Source organism: Erpetoichthys calabaricus, chromosome 7 (genome assembly GCF_900747795.2).
Source record: "Erpetoichthys calabaricus chromosome 7, fErpCal1.3, whole genome shotgun sequence".
NCBI lineage: Eukaryota > Metazoa > Chordata > Cladistia > Polypteriformes > Polypteridae > Erpetoichthys > Erpetoichthys calabaricus.
Window position 1 is genome coordinate 72,297,323 of NC_041400.2, and position 24,524 is coordinate 72,321,846.

At 39.6% G+C, this 24,524-nt stretch overlaps 1 protein-coding gene across 1 annotated transcript in view; it reads right to left on the minus strand.

Moving 5' to 3' along the window:
* LOC114654253 (leucine zipper putative tumor suppressor 3) overlaps positions 1-24,524 on the minus strand; it is a 115,590-nt gene that overhangs the window by 40,530 nt on the left and 50,536 nt on the right. The window contains exon 4 of the mRNA XM_028804678.2: positions 4,651-5,205. Coding sequence (XP_028660511.2) covers positions 4,651-5,163 — 513 coding nt within the window. The 5' untranslated portion in view covers positions 5,164-5,205. The remainder of the gene's footprint in view (positions 1-4,650; positions 5,206-24,524) is intronic.

A 24,524-nucleotide genomic window follows, 5' to 3' on the forward strand; every position in this document is an offset into this window, starting at 1 on the left:
TTGATTCTTGGGATGTGAGATCTTTTCCCTAGCTCAGTATCAGGCAAGTAATGTCACTAATCTACTCTTCTCTGGGGATTAATATGAAAATGGCTCCATCGTTCAATGGCATGATTTTTTTAAAGCTTCAACATGAAAGAGTACCTTTCAGTATTAAAAGATATAAAAAAGGTGGCTGGTCCCCTTGAATACTAGTCCTGTGTCTGCCTCATTAGCCATCTCTCCCACACTCTGCATCTGTTCTTTTTGAAAAAAGGACACATTCATTACTGTTTCATGCGTTTTTTCTCTGGATACTCCTGTTTTCTTACAATATCCTATTAAGTTAAAAGGAAACTCTAAATTTGCACCATAACAGAGAAGCATGGGTGTGGGTGTAAGTGTACAAGGCAACTAAGTTAGGCACTCAGTCATGTTTTAATCATAAAAAGCAATCATTCATAGACAAGCTTTACACCGAACTATGCAGCATAATGAAGCTGTACACCAATCTGTTACAAGGAGCACTGCCATGGTTACATAATGGGGCAGTTGTACTATGTACTCGCAGGACTCCTGCACCACAAAAGTGTTTTACAAATACGCATCACACCATTAATAATGCATATCCCCTCAAAACAAACACAGAGGACTCATGGGATAGAATTATGGAATGCCCATGTGGAAGAATAATTTTAGGGTAACATAGCATTCATCTTAAAGAAATAGCATAAATCTTAATACATGTCAGAAACGTGTTCTGGCACACCAGGAAACCAGCTAAAGGTCAAGTGAACAACAAAATGTACACTGAATATAAGAATTGGTTTAGGAATAATACTGAGATGGACAAGTAAATAAAGAATGTGCCAGAAGAAAGGTAGATGTAATATACAAAATGTACTGAAGGATGACTAAGAGAGATGACTAAGAAATCAGCAGATGTTGTATAAACTAGAATGGACAGTTGTTATATGCACAGAAATTTCAAGGTGGTAGCTCATCTCAAAAGGTATAAGAAGAACCAGAATATAATATAATAGACTTTTATTTTATATAAATCATTTGGGTGTAAACCAATGAACCAACCAGTGTAATTGTTTGCATTGATTGACACTGTATGTAAATTCAACCGTTTATTAAATGAACCTTTATTCTTTGTTTCTCTGACCATTCTGACTATGCTGTAACGGAGTGCTTTTGAAGAATGCTCGCCCCAAGGCATTGTGCTGAGGAGTCATTAAAAGATACAATGAATATCTTTTCTCCTGCCTGATTACTGAATTGTCCTGTTAGGGGACATTTCTTTCTTTAATAGGATGTTAAATTTCGACCACACCCATAAGACAAGAATACTATTTATAATAACGTAAATAGAACAGAGGTCTCTAGATGGCTCTCCCTGGTGAATTAAAGACAAGGTCAAGGTAGATTGTATTTGCTCTGAAACTCAACTGGACATGCATGTTACAATTGAATAACTAAGAAAAAAAAATCAGCGAAATCAAAGAATGTTTAAAAAAATACAAAAGAATAATGATTGGGAGTAGGTGTCAGGTCTAAACTGAAATAATTTTATGGGTCTGGTTGATTTTTAAATTCATTAAATGAACTTCAATTTATAAAACCAACATAAAATGAAGAGTGACCATTTTATTAAAATACACATGGAATCTGTTTCACATTTTGTTGAGTTACTCATTCAAATGAAATGGCCTAAACGTTTTCATTCTCCATTGAAATATGATATTGCCTTATTTAACTTTCAAAACAGTGCAGAGGATGAAATAATCATTATAGATTTTGTCAAGTCTTTTTTAGGATACTGATGCACCAAAGCAGTTCAAATTACTTAAATTGTTCTGCTAGCCACTGTAACCATGTGATGCAGTTTAAGATTATACATAATTCAATCTAAAAACAAAATCTTGCCTAGATTTTTTGCTTTCTGTTTAGTATTCTTAAACACTCAACACTGCTGCTCAATAGGTGTGTTGTTTTGGATCTAAAATTACCATAACATCCATAAAAAGTCCATTAACAAATCTAGCCAGCGATTTTAAAATCACCTTCACTAATACAATTCAAGGTCTTAGGCAGTCGGAGCCTATTCCATGCAGGACAAGCTCCAAACCCAGAAAAGGAACCAGTCTGTCACAGGGCCAAGGCCAGTGCAGATATTGTAGCCTTTAAATGATCAGCCACAACAGTAAAACCACCTGTCTAACATTGTGTAGGTCACTCTCATACGGCTATCGAGGCATAGACTCCACAAGACCTCTGAAGGTGTCCTGTGGTATCTGGCACCAAGACGTTAGCAGCAGTTCCTATAAGTCCTATAATTGCAAGGTGGGGCTTCCATGGATTGGACATTCTCTTCTAGCATATCCAACAGATGCTCATTCAGATTGAGATCTGGAGAATCTGGAGGCTATGTCAACATCTTGAGCTCTTTTCCATGCTCCTCACACTATTTCTGAACAATCTTTGCAGTGTGACAAGGTCCATTATCCTGGTGAAAGAGGCCACTGTGAACAGGGAATACTGTTGCCATGAAGAGGTGTACATGGTCAGCAACAATCTTTAGGTAGGTGGAATGTGCCAAAGAAACATCCACACGAATGGCAGGACCTAAGGTTTCAGAGAAGAACATTGCATAGAGCATCACATTACTTCCGCCAGATTGTTTACTTCCCATTGCGCATCCCACTACAATCTCTTCCCCAACTAAACAATGCATACACACACAGCCGTCCACATGGTCTAAAAGAAAACTAATGAGACCATGCCACTATCTTCCATTGCACCATGCTTCAGTTCTAATGTTTACGTGCCCATTATAGGTCCCTTCTCAGGTGAATTGGGGACATCATAGGCACTCTGACCAGTCTGTGGCTACGCAACCCCATATACAGCAAACTGTGATGCAATGTGTGTTCTGACATCTTTCTCTCATAGTCAGCATTACTGTGTTTTCAGCAATTTGTGCTACAGTAGCTCTTCTACAAGATCGGGCCAGACAGTTAACCTTCATTCCCCACACGCATCAATAAGTCTTGGGCACCCATGACCCTGTCGCTGGTTCACCAGTTCTTCTTCCTTGGACCACTTTTGGTAAGTACTAACCACTGCATACTGGTAACATCCCACAAGACCTGCTGTTTTGGAGATGCTCTGACCCAGTCACCTAGCCATCATAATCTGGCCCTTGTCAATGATGCTCAGATCATTGTGCTTAATTCAAACGTAAATGCTTCTAACCCATTACCTTTAAGAATTGACAGTTCACTTGCTGCCTAATATATCCTACCCCTTGACAGGTGCCTTTGTAACAAGATAATTTAATGTTATTCATTTCACCTCTCAGTGATTTTAATGTTGTAGCTGATCAGTGTATATGGATGTTTTGGAGAGTCAAACAAATGAACAAATGCAACACCACAGAAAAAGTCATTCAGGCAAGGCAAGAATATGCAAACTCCACACAGATAATAATCACGCTGGGATTTGACCCCAATGTCCTACAGGTATGAGGACCTAGCGATAACGATTATCCTGCGATCCACGTAAGACACTTCGCTGATAATAAAGTAACCCTTAAGCCTATTTTTGAAAAGCTCAGTTTTGATTCTGATACTTTATAAAAGATAATGTTTGGAAAAAACACGCTGAAAATAACTATGGAATTCATTTCTGAAACATTTTAGCACATACTGTAATATGGAAAATATTTAAAAGCTCAAAAAGCAGGACATAATGGTAACATGTATTACATTAAAACATAACTTTGGATTTGCTGTTAATATTAATAATAATAATAATAAAAAGAAGAAGAGTAGTGATAATGTTATTACTCCCCAACATCTGCTGCTGTCAGAGCAGCCAGGGTGTTCAACATTCATGACTGGAATGCATACAGTAGATAAATTCTGAACTTCACGTGCAGTACAGACTGTGACAAAGCTATATCATTCAGAAGGACCACATACCATGGGTATATACAGAAATGATTAGTTTTGCATGCCCTTTAAGGTCATGACCAACCTCATGATATTTGTACTGCTGCTTCAGCACATCAACAATTCTTTGATGCCACATACATCGGTTAATGAACAATGGAGTGTGTGTGATAAGAGCAGAATTGTTGGCAAGTGGTCAATCTGATGCATCACAGGCAAAGCAAACATTGCCCCTCTGCAAGTTACAGTGGGATGATGTGGATAACTATGCTTCCAGGAAGGCTATTGCAGAGGATAATCAAACATGGTGCACCATAAACTCTTGATAATCTGAATTTTACACCATAGTAATAAGACCACAGAGCAAAGATTAGTTTCTGTTAGCACAAATAGCACCATATGGAATACTCTAGTAAACCTAACGGTTACTATTGCTCAGTGGTACTAGGCTGTTGTACCGTGTTAGCCATTATGATTACATCTTGCCTGAAGAACGGGCCTGAGTTGCCTAGAAAGCTTGGATATTGTAATCTTTTTAGTTAGCCAATAAAAGATGTCATTTTGCTTGACTTTTCACTACTATTGCTCAGTGGACATACAGCACCAATCATTCCTTTATTTAAAGTATATTATTCATAGAACAATCCCAGAAAGCAAGATAACAAGACACAGGACATAGACACACACACAGACAACAATTGTCCAACTCTACCTGTTCAAGCTTGCCAGAAATGGGTAGGATCTTTGGAGGGTTGTCCAGTTTCACTGTGCCAGCTCCTGTGGTGGTAGCAGCTGGGGGTGGCTTGTTTAACCTGGTGTTAGGAGGCTCTCTGTATTGTGGGGGTGGCAAACTGTTGCTACCACTGCTGTTGTTTTTTTCATTGTTGGCAGAAATGTTGCCACAGACATCAACCTTGACCCCTCTCTCCCCACTGCGGCGCAGTTCCCCATTGATATAGAGGGAGTTAGAGATTAACATCTTCTCAGAACTATATGTGCGTTCCTCTCCAGAGTATCTCCGTGTGGAGAAACCATTGGTACGCGTCCCATTTGGGCCGCTACCCCCACTGGGCTGTGTCCTAGTGCCCACACTTTTCATGGCAAACTCCTGTTCTCCTGCCACACCACTGCCAACACTGCCCATGCTGTCTTCTGTTCCCAAACCCTCCTGGCTCTGGAAGGATGACTGATCACTCAACGCCAGCAGGGTACCCAGCTTTGCCATGGTAGTACTGGACAGTCAAATGGCATGAGTCGAGCACAGTTACTGGAATGGGAAAAAAAAACAAAAAATGATGAAATTTATTGTCATCGTTTTCACTGTTTTGTTTACATACTTGACATTCCTCTACTTAATATTTCTGCTATGTTTACTACACTTCATATTTTTTTCCAGAAAACACAGTTTTTAGGAACAATGCACAGGTAGCATCAAGTGTAGGGTTGTAAACACTCAGGGTGCCACTCCATCACAAAATGTATTTGCTCACCCACTTACTCTAACCTACACAATTAACAGTAGGCAATCAACATAACCCAAACATGTTTTTGTGCATTGGACAATCATCATTTTAGGACCGCAGACATGATTTTAAAATAAGCTACAATCTTCCTCATTTACAGACAGGCAGATAAACCCGTGATGAACATTGTGAATTCTGCTCACACGGAGAAGCCTACTGAAACAAATGGAGAATGTGCAAATTTCACTCTAAAGATTACCTGGCTGGAATTTAAATACAGGACACTGGAGCTAAGAGGCACCATCATTAACCACTGCACCACAGTACTGCTCAATGTATTACTATTGTGTCATTAAAATAACAAATATTACAATCATCCTTTCTGGTTAGACTGTCAATACAAAACCTGGCTTTTTGCAATCAAGCATTACAATGGCCACTTTGCTGCTTCAACACACACATATATTAGAGCCAGAAAGTTGGTATGCACTTTGTGTTAATATGAAAGGAAGCTAACCACTATCCAACAGTGTTAGATAGCCTGTTAGCTTGTAGATTGTATTTGGCAAAATAACTGGTAGATATGATCACTATGAAAACACTATATAAATAAAAACTGATTAACTGCATGTTGAAATCTCATGAATGAAATCTCAAAAGCTTGTCATATATTTTGATATAATACAAAGAGGGGTTCAGCCTTCACAATGGGAATGTTTCTTCCCCAAAACATTTAGAATTAATTAATGAACCTTAAGTATTAGACAACAAAGTTATTATATAATGACAAACACACAAAAATGCTTGGTTCAAAATTTCAAATGAAAAAAACAATGAGGTAGAATCTCTAGAGTGGAAAAAGGCAAAGAATAAGAAATGCACTAATACTGCAGTTTATTATTGATACCAATCCTCTCTGCCTTTCTTCAGGTACTTGATTTCTTCTCTCTGTTTCCTCAATTTATCTTGGTCATTTTAATTCAGTGTTGTTGCTGTCCTTTAGGTGCTATGGAATATATAATAGAGGAAAGGCAAACACACAATAGGAACTGAGATTTGAGTAGAAAAAACAGCATGATTTATTCAGTACACAGAGTTTCATGTGTTACAGCAGAGTCATTTTAATATTGGTTATAACCTACCCTTGTTGCAATACACAACTACATTTAATGTCACTCCATGTCCTTTTGACCTAGTGTAACAACTGTTTGAAGTTCATCACTTTTGGTTTAACAAAGGAGACACTAACAGCCTTTAGAGTTCCACAAGCAGAATGTAGATGGGCACCGTCTTGCTGGAAGAACACATCTCTAAATTTATAAAGTACAGGAACAGGTTCATTACAAGCTGGATGATGTCCCTAACATGGGTAGAGCTGGTCAATGCATCCTCCACAAACACCAGACATGTACATGTACTGAGTACTGTACCTGATAGCATCATGATATTTATGTGTGATCTGTGTGTTGCAGGTGTACAAACGATGGACATAACCACTCACCAGATCTCTGCTGGACATGTACATAACCATCACTTGTTCCTAGGTGAAATCTGCATTCATCAGTAAAGACAACAGTCCACCATTTTTTCATCTGATCTGCCAAAGTAACATTTTAGGCCACCACTGTGTGGCGGTGATGAACGAGTAAAAGTCAGTCATGACAGGACAATGTGTTACTGCCGTCCTGCTTCAGAAAGATGATTTGTTATTATGTTTACTGTGAAAAACAGAAAAACTTTCTGAATAATGGAGGTGACCAGGAAAAGAAACACCAAAATTCCAGAAAAAGAGTCAATGCTGAGAGAAAGTGCTATTTTGTGAATATCAAAGTTAAGAAAAAGAAAAAGATTTTGAAACACCAAAAATGAATGCTAACAATAATGCACATAGATTTCTTTTGTGTTATCTGCAAATTTGGATGAAAGATGGCTGCCTGCGCTAACCTTTAAATCTGTTGCATTACCAATGACGTCAGATGTCACATTCTCCGCAAACATACCCCTAGCTAAAGTGAACTATGTTCTGGCAACAGAATTTGCACAATGGCAGCCAGAAAAAGACACAATAAATAACTAAGCATTAGAAAATAATTTTAATGAAAAAATTAGTATCAAAATTTGGTTCGTCAACACCAAAAACCTATCACCAGGTACAAAATAAAATTATATAAGCTACAAAATGTGACTAAAAAATTAAATATGAATGCAAAGCATAAAAATTGCATTTGGACACTTCTGGTGCAACAGTGCCTCTGTAGATGGTTGGTCTGCCATTGTTTCCTTAATAACGCACGGACATATATTGACATGCATATATGTACATTGGGCTGTCTCGGACCACAGTTATAGCTGTATGTACCCTCCTCTTCTCATTGTCACCAAAACAGATGATCTACAGACACTTTCCATCCAACTACTTTTGTAATTTGACAGAAGGAAAATCCTGCTTCAGCAAGGCCCACTATATGATCCCATCCAAACTACTTAAATTGCACATGACATCTACTAGGCATGAAGAACACTTCAGGGAGCACTGAACAGCATGGGTAACAAAAATGATTGTTTTCATAACACTGTAGTCAAGACCTATAGATGGCAGTATTGTACTCAATATCTACCATGGTGTTTTCCACTAATCTTGGGACTTTGATAACAACATCATCTGCCCTCTATCTTCACCATATTGTATAATGATACTCCAAACTGAACTCCTTCATGATGTAATTTCTTCACTTTCCACTAGAGTACATTTATGTTTGTACTGTGAAAGAAGCTGAGGTCACAGTCTTCAGATGTCCACTTATCTTTGCAGTGCAAACAAGCAGGTTGGAGGAAGCTACCTCATGTTACCCCTCAATCATGTATAACTAGTAATAAAAACTTAACCATTAATATGACAAATTAAACTATAGCCTGACACCTATAATAGCCTTAAGAAGTTATTTATTATTTAGATAGATAGATAGATAGATAGATACAACCATTTTATAGTTTAAATAAAGTGAGTATAAATTAAACTGGTGAAACGAATTAGAGAGACAATGCAGAGATCAAGAATTTAACAAATTATGAGAACTAGATTTACTCGCTATTTTTTTCTAACAAGATAGTACAATTGGGTCCATCAATTCCTGTAAAAAAGGAAACATATCAAGGGGTGTATTATTTTATATTCTCAGTTGATCTTTACTTATGCAAACTTGTTTATATTTATTTCCTTGTAATTTCCATTATAATCAGCTACACTTGTAGCTTTATTGTTTGACTGAGTTTCTTGTACTCAACTGTAGTGTCAAATTTACTCTCATGCTCTACCAGTTTGTTTCCTTGTAATTCATTACATACTGAACTACCTCGTTACTTGGAACTCTGGTCCTGTTTTCAGTGTAAGCAAATTGTGATGGACAGCTCTATGAATGGTGAGATATTAAGTTGTGTCCAAGCAAATCTTGCTACCTGACCTTCATTTTACAGATTCTCAAAGAAATGGTTAAAAGAAGAACAGAAACTTTGAGAAAAGGAATATTGAAATTTAAATTGTAATGGTACTTTGTCATTCGACACTTGTTTGGTGACATAAATGATAATGAAACCTAACTGAATAAGTGAATGATAGAGTAGAGTATTGTAGAGTACCACCATTGAACAGAGGGATAGTGCTCAAGCCTAAGGCACAGCACTGTTGAGCAAGACGCCGGAATAAAATGTCAGGACTATAGGCATGTAAAATGAAAGGCATCCAGTATTCTTCATGGATGTCTAGTAGGAACCTGTGCCAGTACTGCAAATTGGAGAAAAAGCATTAATTCATTTAGTGAAATAAGCTAAAAAGTAATATTTTACCTGATTGTGTGAGGCAAATTGGAGATAGATGACTTCAGCTGAATCTTGTAGTTTGGAGAACAATAATGAAAATGGAAAAAAATGGAACTTCTTCCGCTGTTGACAATTATGAAGAAAATTTATGTGAGGAGTAGTGAAGATAGGTGCTGCCTTATGTCCTATGATCAAAGTTCAAAACCTTCAGGCTCACGTGCATATCTTATACTGGCGTACAGGTATTAGTCATCTTATTCATACAAGAAATACCTATAAATTAAGATCTTTTTATTTATGTCTAGCTGGCATACATTGAAAGAATTTATGTTATGTTTAAGTACTCAGTATGAGAAAGAACTGAAAGGACAACCAATTGCTTTCAGATCGTGCCTTTTCTTATTTTTGCCCAAGGCATGTTTTTACCTTCAGAGCTCACTGAAACCTGTATTGAGCAAAACTGATTAAACAGCCACCTGTTGAAGTGAAGCCATTTTTGTCTCTGGCTGACTGGAGATCAAATAACACCAAAAGCCTCCTTTTCCTCCATCCCAAACTCCTGCCATATCACTTTCTTGTGTTTTCAGGCAAGCCGTGGCCGCAAAATGCTTGCTAGTGGGTGGCAGCTCTCTTCCACGCTTTGTGCTTCCTCAATCCATGCTCAGGTGTTTGTAATGCATGCCTTGATATGAACTTGGGTGCATTCTCAGGTCAGCTGTACCCTTCACTTTCACTTCATGTACAATAAGTTCTACAGCTGAGGTTTAGCTTTCTGCCGTGTGTTAGGCTGATGTGTATTGTCACCGAGCTCTGAACTTCTTCTTGCCATTGTGTCCAGTTGTGAGCTGTAACATTCGCCCTCCCATCACATCAAATCTTTTTTAGTTCAGCAGAAATTCAACTCTGTTCCATCTGGGCGTAAGCTGAGCTGCAACTGTTTTCTTCTTTTTATATCCAGGTGACTTTACAGGTGAGATGCACCTCTCTCCATTTGTAGCCTGTTTTGCAGTCTGTTTCAAGGTGGGCCGCGGTGTTCAGCCACTAACTTGCCATTTGTTCCAGCCTGTTTTGCTTACTTTAACTTGCTCTTTGCTCAGGTGAATTTACTTCATTTATGTCGGCCTTTCTTTTTCACTCCTGTCTCTAAAGGTCTCTCAGGCAACCTGCTAATTTTACACACAACAGAGGAGCCAGCCCCAGACTGTAATCTGATTGGTTAGCAGTGCATGATTCTTTGCTACCTGACACCCATTCTTCAATGAACTCTGCACTACAGAAGCTGGCTGCACATGCTCTGTGCAAACAGAAAATTTCACAAAATATTGACTTGTCACTTTGGAACTTAAAGAACATGGCGAAATTTACTAGATTCAGGTACATAAAAGGCAGTTAAAAATAAATGATTGTAATGCAGTAATAAGGGAGTCACGCAGAGTGTAGATATACACCACTTTATATCAAACTCTAACAGTAGCATGGAGACACTGAAGACCAATTTTAGCTTATCTAAAGGAGAGATTTACTCATAGATGTGTGAACCCTGGCCAGGACAATTGCTCAGAGAGCTACAGTCATTTATAAGAAGCCAAAAGAGAGACACCACTTAACCTAATCGAGCATATCCTTCAGATGTGAGGAGAAATTTGCAGTAAGTGAAAATTCCACACAACAATAAAGAAAACTACATACATACAGAGATCAAGCCAGGATTTTAATTCAGATTTCTAAAACTACTTTAAACAGCTACAACAATGTTTGAATTCCCACAACAGATTAAAACTAGATGTGCAGTAAGAAGAATAAAAAATTAATAGTGCTTGGTTGAAAACCAGTTCAAGTTACAAGTCAACATTGTTTCATACATAACAGAATAGTAGTAAGAGTGAGCAGAGAAAAATCAGGTCATTTTAAAGAAGAGAATCTATGAGAAAATACACTATACTTGAAAATAAAATGCAACTGGGGGTAAACTGGCTATAGGAGCCTTTGTAAAATTCTCAAACTCTAAAACAAGATAACTTGATTATAAAAACAGAACAGCACTTTCAGAAACTATTAACAAAGGCAACATGGCAAAGGGTTGACCACTTACATATCTGAGACACAGGCTAACAGCGGAGTTCAAGTAATACAAACTTCAAAAAAAGAAGACCTGTACTGTACACTCAAAAGCTCCATTTGAGTTTAGAATAACTCTTACCAGATTTTAGGTCTGTGGGATTAAAAAATCCCTGAACGCCCAAGGACAAGTCATAACTCATTAAAGAGAAAAACTGAATACAGGTTTAGAAGTCTTAGCCAGAACCTCACGTCAAAACTAACAACATAAAAGCCACCTTATATGGGTTGCCTGACTGGCAAGAAGTGTCAGGGGAAAGGGAAAGTGCTCTACAAGAGCCTTCATTGAAAAAGGAATCCACATTGATGAACCAAGAACTATACCACACAAAACAGATGTTAACAGCAGTTAACCCAGCAACTGCAGGTGATGTCCAGGAATCGCTAGAAAAGGACACCAGATGGCTGACAAAAAAAGCATACATTTTCAAAAATGGCAGACGGCAGTAAAAGGTTCCCACAGAAGCGGTAGAATTGTGCTGCATAATGTTGAATGGTATACTGGTAACTGAAATTTCTGCAACGTCCTTAAAGTAGCATGGGAGACTCAGGAGTGCAGTGTTTCCATTGCCCAAAATATAAGGGAGGTGGGCATTCTGTGACCCCAAAGTAGTCCTAGGAAGTATCCTAAGAGTAATGCTAGGGTTCAGTTTAAAGGTCTGGTGAATGTATAGTGTGCTTTGTCAAGTGCAAAAATGGGCAAACCATCCCATCAGGCAAACATGGGAACACATCCTGCATTTTACAAAGAATTAGTAGGAGCTCTTTCATCTTTTTTGAAATTTTACGCTCATCCATGGGCTACATTTTTTTGATCAGAAAATCTCTACACTTTTATCAGAAGTATATATATAAAGCTATATGTCCCTGGCTGACTGACAGACAAGAAGTTCTTGGCTATTTGCAGACAACCTTAGGAAAAATGATTTTCACTAATGGATCAATTGTATTGCCCTGAAAACCAGAAACTTCACCAAAACATAATTTAATCATACATGAATCAGACAAAAAAATCCAAAGATTTTTTGCATTTACTATAATAGTCTGAAGTACTCCATTAGCATCCATAAATGCATTTGTTCCTATATGTACTATCACTAATAACTGTATTACCCATCCCATGAGAAAAAGAAAATGACCACTTAAATGCGGCTAGTATATGTACATAAGCTAGAATTCTTCTGGTTATTAATCAAACTGAGTAGTAATACATGTACATACTCGTATATGAATTTGTGCAATAGGTAATATTTATTTTTTACATATGAAATGTGTTTTTTTTTTATTTTTAGCCAGAAGTGGTTTACCATTGTAACCAGAAGCTTTCTATCAGTCAGAACAAGATAACAAGAACACCATTACTCTTTGCTACGTAAATCACCATCCTTACTCTGAGCTCAGCCTTCATGAGCCTTTAGATATGTTTAGAAATGTCATACTCCATGTTCCTTATAATTGTTCCCACCCACATTTAAGCCAAATATAACTTCTGGTTGTCTCCAGACATACAGTATGTGGTATATGTTTGACTCGTTGAGACTTCATCACCATCAGTTGGTATCCAGATTTTCCACTAACTGCTGGCATTCTCCATGGTGCCATGATTTGGAGGCCATAAATGAAACATGTGATGTCATCACAACTACATTACAAAAGATAACAGTGCTAACAAAGAAGTGCCTGAATTACAAAAACTTTTGTTAGAAACACGGTGCTCAAATGGTAAGAAAATGAAAAGAAGATAATCTAGTAGGAGGCGGCACGGTGGCGCAGTGGGTAGCGCTGCTGCCTTGCAGTTAGGAGATCTGGGTTCCCAGGTCCTCCCTGCGTGGAGTTTGCATGTTCTCCCCATGTCTGCGTGGGTTTCCTCTGGGCGCTCCGGTTTCCTCCCACAGTCCAAAGACACGCAGGTTAGGTGGAATGGCGATTCTAAATTGTCCCTAGTGTGTGCTTGGTGTGTGGGTGTGTTTGTGTGTGTCCTGCGGTGGGTTGGCACCCTGCTCGGGATTGGTTCCTGCCTTGTGCCCTGTGTTGGCTTGGATTGGCTCCAGCAGAACCCCGTGACCCTGTGTTCGGATTCGACGGGTTGGATAATGGATGGATGGATAATCTAGTAGGAAAGGAATTCATTTGATTTGTAACAAAAATGTAATGATTTGAGGAATGAATACTTCTCAGTGTAACAAGACTACAAAAAAGTTGTCTTTTGCTTAATACACTGTCCCTACATCTTTGCTGCCTGCTAAACTATTGTTCACTAGAGCTGTCTGTGGTTCTAATATCAACTACACAAACAGTGACTGGGCTGGCAGTTTAATTTAGTTTCATGGAACTGTGAGGCAACACCCTTAACACTATGTCAGAGTACTGCGTGGAGTTGGATTCTAAGAGATTAACTTGCATTTTAATTTTTGGTAAAAAAAATCACTTGTTCTTCAAGCAGTCTTACTCTAGCAGAATAGCATGTACTAAATGCTCCTTTAGGGACTCTGCCGCTATTCATTCAAAAGGTTCTTATTTGGATTATGGAGTACCAGTAACAATGACTACTGAAGAACTGCTTTTCAGCATGGATGTCTGATATGAACCGGATCTTTTATAAACTTTTCTGATCTGTAGTTATGCTAACTACATCAAATTCAAGAAGTGGCATATTGCAGAGAGATCGTCTGGGAATGGAGAGGCCTGAAATTATAATTTTATTAATATTCAAGTAGAGGCTTTATCATAATCATAGCACAGATTAATTTGCCACAGGAATCCACGTTCTTAAGCACAGTATTTTTATATGTTAAAAAACTGTGCCTGTTTTTGTGATATAAAATGGTATCTATGTGGGCATCAATCCACACTTGAAAACAAAAGCTTTTGAAACCAAGAATTTTCTCAAGTATTGATGTGTATCTTGAAATTGCACAGATATTATAAAACGGCATATTCAAGTCATTTTCAGAAAAAAATATATACTGTATATATTTTGTTAGGTACTGCCATTTTAAAAGAAGTTTGGCTCTTTGCCTCGTCTTACTGCCTGTCTCACTCAGAAGCATACGTTCACCGACCAGGATGTGATTTCCTATAGCTTATTTCATGGATAGTGCAACTGCTATTTGTTTTGAATATGACCTGAGTGGTTAGGAAAGTCTTTGCCACAATGGGGTGGCCAAGAACCCCTTTCCGACAAGTTTGCCACCAATACGATTTCTCAAAAAACTAATTTCTTCTGTGTTTATAAGATTTTTTTGTACATAATAAAATCAACCAAATAACAATTACGTTTCGTCAAAAAGTAACAGTTTTTCTGAACTGCAGTGGACTATGATTTTGATCATGACTCCTAGAGCTATTCTCGCCAAGTTAAACTCTCCTACTGGTAAGTTCAATGCTTTAACATTTGGCTCTGTTATATCTGTGTTTTAACTTAGTAAAAGCCTTTGTCCAGTGGGAGCTGGATGGTCCTTTGGCCTTGGAACCCATGTAAATTTTGGGGGTTTTTTCTTCCACCTAACTGGAATTTTTTTTTTGTTTGGTTTTTCTGTCCTCCTGGCCATTTGATCTTACTTTGTTTTGTTGTTACTTATTCTTTAGTACTATTGCCTTATCTTAATTGTTTTTCATTTTTTGTAATTTTTTCTTTGTCATCTTGTAAAGCACTTTGATCTACATTGTTGTATGAAAATGTGCTATTTAAATACATATTGTTGTTGGTGGTGTTTTGCTCCCAAATACTAAGCCTTGCTAGCTGCATGCAGTGGAAAGTTAAGCTATTGAAGGGTTAGAATTTGCATGCCTATATTTATTGTTGTATTTATTATATTTTATTAGCTTTTGTTCTTCTGAATGATAACTTCTTTGTAGTGTTTTGTTATTTATTGTAATCGAGCACCCTGCCTCCCCCATACCCAGCAAATTCAAAGCCCCTACTACTAAATTTGTTTGGAGCTGACCCTTGCCTACTGTAAGATTTTCTTCAGAATTTAGGTAAACAAGTTATTATTTACACCCTCTCCCAAACACCCATAAGCATCCAGATTTCCATTCACATTAATCTGAAATGGCCACTTCACCTAACCTGTATGTCTTTAGGGATGTGGAAGGAAAGTTCACACTCACTCAGTGAGAATATGCAAACACCACATGGACAATGACCAGGCATGAGATTCAAACTCAGGACACCAGATCCATGAAGCAACAGTGCTACTGTGCCACCCTACAAAAGAACAAGCATCCCATACAGAATTCAGTCTGGTAGTACATAACAATTTATTACTAATACTGTACAGCGCTATTTTTCACCACACTGAATAACTTCAGACACTTGCTTGATTTTGTGCTACAGTATTTGACTTCTTCATTTACATTAAAACTTTACTCATCATGTTCACTGTGAACACACAAGTGAACAGACTGTTATCTCTACTTCAGGAAAATAGTGTTAGAAGTCTATGATAAAATGTATTACTTCCAATTTCTTTTGTTTCCATAAACCTACCTTGGAAACACAGTTGGCCTGTTTTCCGACACTAAAACCTATGCCGCTTCAAAGTGGATGAATTTCATAAGATTTGGTATTCTTTTGTTTTAAGATTTACTTTACACCTAGGCCCTGTAAACTCAGTTTAAACAACAAAAACAGGTGAAATATTTTTCTTATTTAAACAAATAATGCTTCTTTTAAGAGCACAAATTCCCATGACAATTTTTATTGTGAAAAAATTCTTTCAACATGAAAAATATTAAACTTAGTCTTTAATCAAACCGGTGATGCCGATGTGAATAGGTGTTTCTAATTATGGTTGCAGGGAGTTTTTATTAAGCAGTAGCTTTTACCCACTTCCATTTCATTCTCTTGCATCATTTAAGCTGAAAGTATTTTAACAGGCTGAGATAGCATGTAAAATTTATCTATGAGCCCTTGCGGCAATAATTCTTAATGTCCAGCTGCCATTTAAAAATTTTGAAGTCCCTAAAATGTGTTGGTGGTTCTCTGTAAGAGACAAAACTAACATTTTTTGGAAATTCTACCCTAAAACAAGTTTTCATTTCTTTATAGAATTCTTGTTAAAGAACTTAATTTAAAGTAATTGCTGGGATCCTTCACTCCAATTTCTCTCATAATTTATAAGCATTTCACTAATATCACTTCCTGATCTCTGCTTCTTTCAACTCCTTCATTTTTTTTCATAACTCAAACCTTGAGGTCATGAATTAGTCTAGTTGCTCATGTCTGGACATGACCCAGTGCTGCTAGTGTATGTTTTTTAAATAAATGCATTCACTTATAATGTCCGTCTGTCTGTCCACTTGATAAAATGTAGCTCCCAGTGAAACAATACTGTTGAAATTTACCAAGCTTACTCTTCAAGGAAACTTGTCAGGAATGTTGATTTTTTTTCAGGGAAATATTTCAACTACAGTATGCTATATAATTTTTTGAAATTTCAAATCTCCTATTAAAAAGCATTGAAGGGTTTCCTAACTTGTCTAATTTAAAACAGAGAAGCATTCTGTGCGACTTCAAATACAGATTTGTTTTCTGTTTCTAATTTACCTTGAAAGACACTTCATCTTGTACACTTCATAGATTTTCATCTTTTACTCATCTGACAGCCACTTCTAACAGCAAAGCACATTCTCATAACAAGTTAGCCAAACAACGGGGTAGATGTGCACACAAGCTGAGGCCTATGCCTCTGTTACACTAGCTCAATTCTCATGCTGCTTGACGTAAGAAAACCATAAAAGAAAAAAGTCAAAGCCAATTGTCTAGAAATTAATTTAAGAGGAATGGCATTATATAAGCATTTCTCTGTAAGAATAGAGTGAACACATGTATAATAAGGGGCAGCACGTTAGCGCAGTGGTAGCACTGCTGCCTCGCAGTAAGGAGACCTGGGTTCACTCCCTGGGACCTCCCTGCGTGGAGTTTGCATGTTCTCCCCATGTCTGCGTGGGTTTCCTCTGGGTGCTCCGGTTTCCTCCTACAGTCCAAAGACATGCAGATTAAGTGCACTGGTGATCCTAAATTGTCCCTAGTGTGTGTGTGTGTGTCCTGCGGTGGGCTGGCGCCCTGCCCGGGATTTGTTCCTGCCTTGCACCCTGTGCTGGCTGGGATGGGCTCAAGCAGACCCCCATGACCCTGTGTTAGGATATAGCGGGTGGGAAAATGACTGACTGACTGATGTATAATAAGTATTTACAGTATATGAACACCAACTTAATGATTGCATTATCTGCACATTATAATGACTTAGTATTTCAATCACACTATAATATATAATTTATTGGCAAAGCTCCGAACTTGCTCTCCATTATGCTTTGAAGCAGGCAACAATTTTACCTTGAAACTTAAACAGATTTTAATTCTACAGGTAAACTGAAGTTAGTCATAAAGACTCTTCTCAACCAACAACTAACAATAGGATGTCAATTGATCCCATTGGTACATCACTTGAATTGTAATCTGTTGCCTATGAATGCTATTTAGCCACTACAAGCATATTTGGGCTACGTTTTTAACTATAAGATATTCTAAAGTACTGTTTGTAATGTAGTCTACTAATGCATAAAATTGCATTCTATTATCACTATTATTTTTGTATATGATTCACTGTTACAAAAATATATAATAAACAAAAATGTCATAACTGACTCTTTGAAATAAATAAAAAAATAAAAAATAGTTCAGGTTTCTAATGTAACTGCACACAGAACTCCAGATGAGGTCTCACTAGGGTGTCATATAGATTAGGCATAATTTCCCTTGATTAACATCATATTACCCTTCTTAATGGGTTCTGTACACTGCTTATATTCCATGTCATCAGTTTAAAATACACAATGTTTCGTACAGCATGCTCAGATTATCCCAAGACAACATGTCTAGTTAGAAAATGACTAGAATAATTTTGAGCAAATTGGTCACAATTTTTCAATAACATAGATGAAATTAAGTTAATCAGTTTAGAAAAAGAAATGCATAGGGCAGACCCTCTTTCCAGTTTATAGAGAAAGGACTTGCTGAAAATACTTGTGTGTCTGGTGCACTTGGAGTGAAGGAGGGGTGGTCTTGCCTTTTGCCATGTCGACTGCAATTTATTGTCAGAGCATTTTATGTAAGTGTCCAATGTTGTGTTCGTGGGCTTCTGTGTGTTCAATCTTTCAGTCTGTCTTTCATTCACAGAATGTAAACCATTACTGAGTGAATAATATGTCTTTCTTTTTAGAAAATTGGAAAAATGTAGGCAAGAACAGGCCATTCAGCCCAACAAAGCTCACTAGTCCTATCCACTTAATTCCTCCAGAATAACATCAAGCCTAGTTTAAATGGTCCCTAAAGTCTTACTGTCGAACACATAATACAGTAATCCCTCGCTATATCGCGCTTCGCCTTTCGCGGCTTCACTCCATCGCGGATTTTATATGTAAGCATATTTAAATATATATCGCGGATTTTTCGCTGCTTCGCGGGTTTCTGCGGACAATGGGTCTTTTAATTTCTGGTACATGCTTCCTCAGTTGGTTTGCCCAGTTGATTTCATACAAGGGACGCTATTGGCAGATGGCTGAGAAGCTACCCAACTTACTTTTCTCTTTCTCTCTCTTGCGCTTTCTCTGATCCTGACGTAGGGGGATTGAGCAGGGGGGCTGTTCGCACACCTAGACGATACGGACGCTCGTCTAAAAATGCTGAAAGATTATCTTCAAGTTACTATCTTTTGTGCAGCTGCTTCCTGAAACGACATGCTGCACAGTGCTTTGCATACTTAAAAGCTCGAAGGGCACGTATTGATTTTTGCTTGCTTGTTTTTCTCTGTCTATCTCTCTCTTTCTGTGCTCTTGAAGGAGGGGGTGTGAGCTGCCGCCTTCAACAGCTTTGTGCCGCGGTGCTTCGCATACTTAAAAGCCAAACAGCCCTATTGATTTTCCTCTGCCTTTATGACAGTCTCTGCTCCTGACTCCTTTGAAGAGGAAGATATGTTTGCATTCTTTTAATTGTGAGACGGAACTGTCATCTCTGTCTTGTCATGGAGCACAGTTTAAACTTTTGAAAAAGAGACAAATGTTTGTTTGCAGTGTTTGAATAATGTTCCTGTCTCTCTACAACCTCCTGTGTTTCTGCGCAAATCTGTGACCCAAGCATGACAATATAAAAATAACCATATAAACATATGGTTTCTACTTTGCGGATTTTCTTATTTCGCGGGTGGCTCTGGAACGCAACCCCCGCGATGGAGGAGGGATTACTGTACTTGTTAACTTATTCCACGTGTCTATGGTTCTCTGTGTGAAGAAAAACGTCCTAATATATATAACTTTATATATGATGACTCAGGCACCGCCGAGAGTGGCAGCCTTTTCAGCAGCTCCGTGTACGACTTTATTTTTCTACTTTTATTTTTCTCTTTTTTTATTGATCACTCCTATCACTTTATTTATGTGGATTTGTTCCCTGGACACACTTACTTTTACAACATGGGCATGGATTTTTACACGCCGAGACTCGTCTATTGAAGTACTCAACTTCGAGCACTGAGAACAAATGCCAGTACCGGTGTGGTTCCCTATTTACCCGACGAGGTAAGAAGGCGGTATCATGGCAGCAGAGCCGGCACTAAACTAAAAATGAAGCAGCTTGCAAGAAAGTGGCGTTTTAAACCTTCGTTGCCTTCTGTGATCATGGGAAATGTGAACTCACTATCAAATAAGATCAACGAACTGGCTGCGCTGGTGAAAAATGTAAGAACCTACACAGAATGCAGTTTTTTGTGCTTTTGCGAAACGTGGCTAACTACCACCATCCCAGATGCTAACGTGGAGCTACCCGGGTTTAGCACAGTTAGAGCGGACAGAGATGCAGGTACCTGCGGGAAGCACAAAGGAGGAGGACTCGCTCTCTATGTTAATAAACGGTGGTGTAACTCTGGACATGTTAATGTCAAAATCTCCACTTGCTGTAGGGACATCGAACTGTTGGCTGTAAGTTTGTGTCCCTATTACTTGCCCAGAGAGTTTGGACACGTCATTGTTGTTATTGTTTACATCCCTCCTCGGGCAGACGTGGAGACAGCGAGTGACATCATCCATTCTGCTGTTGCTAAGTTACAAATGCAGCACCCTGAGGTGCTTGTGCTAATCGCTGGAGACTTTAACCATGTGATGCTGGACAAAACATTACCTGCCTTCTCCCAGTATGTGGACTGTAACACCCGGGGAAATAAGACTATTGATTTACTGTACGCAAACATTAAAGACGCATACAGTGCCACCCCGCTGCCTGCGCTTGGGAAAGCAGATCATAACCTAGTTCTGCTTCAGCCTCACTACAAACCAAGAGTGAGGAAGCTACCTACAACCACACGCTCATTCAGGAAGTGGTCCCGAGGCAGAGAAGACTCTGAGAGAATGCTTTGGAACTACAGACTGGGATATCCTGCAGGGATCACATAAGAACATTGAGGAGGTTGTTGACTGCACTACTGACTACATCAACTTCTGTATGGACATTGTAGTTCCAGTAAGAACTGTACGCTGCTATGCTAACAACAAGCCATGGATTACAAGTGACGTCAAGGGCCTTTTGAACCAGAAGAAAAGGGCTTTTAAAGGCGGTGATGAGCATGAGCTCAAGAGCGTGCAGAATGAACTTAAAGTCCAGCTCAGGGCAGCAAAGGAGCAGTACAGGAGAAAGCTGGAGCAGAACCTGCAGAATAACAGCATGAAGGAAGTGTGGGATGGGATGAAGATCATCACTGGCTGCAGCTCGAAGTGAGGTGCCACCATCGAGAGAGACGTGAAGAGAGCAAACCAAATGAACAACTTCTTTAACAGGTTTGACCACCCTAACCCATTCTCACTCTCACCTCGGAGTACTGCACCCTCCACACATCCTTCTGCTGATACCAGCATAGGAGAGACATCCCCATCCACAATTACAACAGCGTAGGTGAGCAGAGAGCTGAGGAGACTTCGTACCAGCAAAGCAGCGGGTCCAGATGGAGTATCGCCACGACTGCTGAAGGTCTGTGCGCTGGAGCTGGGGAGTCCTCTACAGCGCATCTTCAACCTGAGCCTGGAACAGGGGAGAGTCCCGAGGCTTTGGAAAACATCTTGCATCACCCCAGTCCCAAAGGTATCACGTCCTAGTGAGCTGAATGACTTCCGGCCTATTGCTCTGACGTCACATGTGATGAAGACCATGGAGAGGCTGCTGCTTCACCACCTGAGGCCACAGGTTAAAACACGCCCTCAACCCTCTGCAGTTTGCATATCAGGAGAAGGTGGGAGCGGAGGATGCCATCATCTATATGCTACACCGATCCCTCTCCCACTTGGACAGAGGCAGTGGTGCTGTAAGAATTATGTTTCTAGACTTCTCTAGCGCCTTCAACACAATCCAACCTCTGTTCCTTAGGGACAAGCTGACAGAGATGTGAGTAGATTCATACCTGGTGGCATGGATCGTGGACTATTTTAAAGACAGACCTCAGTATGTGCGTCTTGGGAACTGCACGTCTGACATTGTGGTCAGCAACACAGGAGTGCCACAGGGGACTGTACTTTCTCCGGTCCTGTTCAGCCTATATACATCGGACTTCCAATGCAACTCGGAGTCCTGCCACGTGCAAATGTTCGCTGACGACACTGCTATCGTGGGCTGCATCAGGAGTGGGCAGGAGGAAGAGTATAGGGACCTAATCAAGGACTTTGTTAAATGGTGCGACTCAAACCACCTACAACTGAACACCAGCAAAACCAAGGAGCTGGTTGTAGATTTTAGGAGGCCCAGACCCCTCATGGACCCCGTGATCATCAGAGGTGACTGTGTGCAGATGGTGCAGACCTATAAATACCTGGGAGTGCAGCTGGATGATAAATTAGACTGGACTGCCAATACTGATGCTCTGTGTAAGAAAGGACAAAGCCGGTTATAGTTCCTTAGAAGGCTGGCGTCCTTCAACATCTGCAATAAGATGCTGCAGATGTTCTATCAGACGGTTGTGGCGAGCGCCCTCTTCTACGTGGTGGTGTGCTGGGGAGGCAGCATTAAGAAGAAGGACACCTCATGCCTGGACAAACTGGTGAGCAGGGCAGGCTGTATTGTTGGCATGGAGCTGGACAGCTTGAAATCTGTGGTAGAGCGACGGGTGCTTAGGAGGCTCCTATCAATTATGGAAAATCCACTGCATCCACTAAACAGTGTCATCTCCATACAGAAGAGCAGCTTCAGCGACAGACTGCTGTCACTGTCCTGCTCCACTGACAGACTAAGAAGATCGTTCCTCCCCCAAACTATGCGACTCTTCAGTTCCACCTGGGGGGGTAAACGTTAACATTATACAAAGTTATTGTCTGTTTTTACCTGCATTGTTATCAATCTTTAATTTAATATTGTTTTTTTGTATCAGTATGCTGCTGCTGGAGTATGTGAATTTCCCCTTGGGATTAATAAAGTATCTATCTATCTATCTATCTATCTATCTATCTATCTATCTATCTATCTATCTATCTATCTATCTATCTATCTATCTATCTATCTGTCTGTCTGTCTGTCTGTCTGTCTGTCTGTCTGTCTGTCTGTCTGTCTGTCTGTCTGTCTGTCTGTCTGTCTGTCTAATATTTCAGCAAAATTCACCCATAACAAATTTCCAACTGTGTTCCTATGTTCTTGTTGAGCTCATTTCAAAGTAGCAGGCTCAATCAACTATCCAATTCCCTTCATAATTTTAAACACTTCAATCATGTCAGCTCTTAATCTCCTTTTTCTTAAACTGAAAAGGCTCAGCTATTTTAATCTTTCCTCATAACCCACCCCCTACAGTCCTGGAATCAGCCTAGTGAACTTTTTCTAGTGCTTCTATGTCTTTTATGTAGCCTGGAGATCAAAACTGTACACAGTACTCCTGATGAGACCTCACCAGTATATTATAAAGCTTGAGCATAACGTCCTTGGACTTGCACTCAGTACATCATGCTATACAATATAATCTAACATTCTGTTAACCTTCTTACTGACTTCATAACACTGTATGGGTGTTTTTGCTTTTTTTGATTTCATTATTAAGTGGTCAAGATGAGTGAATCTCTCTTCACCAAGAGATGCTCATGAAATCCAGTAATTTTGGGGGGATCCTGCAAATTCTCAGGATGTCCCACAGGACACCTCGATAAACCGAGTCAAACGCTTTATAAAAATTGACAAAGGCTGCAAAGAAACTTTACCAATATTCACGTTTGCCCTTGAGGAGAACTCTCAGTGCCAGGATGCAGTTGATGGTAGACTTCTTATGCGTAAAACCAGACTACTCCAGTCGCTGTTAGGTAAGCAAGTGATCGTGGATCCTTTTGAGGACAACTCTAGCAAGTACCTTACCCTCCAGTGTCTACCTACGAGGATGTGAGCATCCTCTTGGGCACGGCCATCAGTAGTGTGTCTGTCTGTGGGGAAAGTGTTGTCCTCATGAAGACATTTACTTGCTGTACCTCTGCAGTGACACTCATGTCTGATGACTCCTCCTATGAAGTCAGTTCATTGGACTGGGAGAGCATGGGGGGTCATGAGGTCACTGGAAATGGGTGTATGGCGCTCCTGATATCTCTGCAGAAGGACGAAGGTCCAAAGTCTTTAGAGTCCTGGTGCTTCCTGTTTTTCTATATAATTGCGAGACATGGACACTATCCAGTGACCTGAGATGAAGACTGGACTCCTTCAGTACTGTGTCTCTTCCTTGGGTACCACTGATTTGACTTTGTGTCACACAAGCAGTTGCTCATGGAATCCCGAATGAGGCACATTACCTGCATTTTGAGGGAGCGTCAGTTATGGCACTATGGCCATGTGGCGCAATTTCCTAAGGGTAATCTGGCTCGCAGGATCCTTATTGTTGAGGACCCAAGCGACTGGACCAGGGCAAGGGGAGGCCCACATAACACTTGACCGTGGCAGATACATGGTCATTTCAGGAGGGTGGGTCTGGACTGCGTGTCTGCCTGGACGGTTACCAACTGTGATCCCGAGTTGTTGTGTGGTGGGTGCACAAACACGCTGTACCAGTGCATGCTCCCCAACCTGACCTGACCTGATTAAATGGTAATCGCTTGTGAGAAAATTATTGTTTGGGCTCTGTCAGGGAAAATGCCAACACATTTTTATGTTTCCAGATATTCCAAGCAAAAAGAGGCAACATGC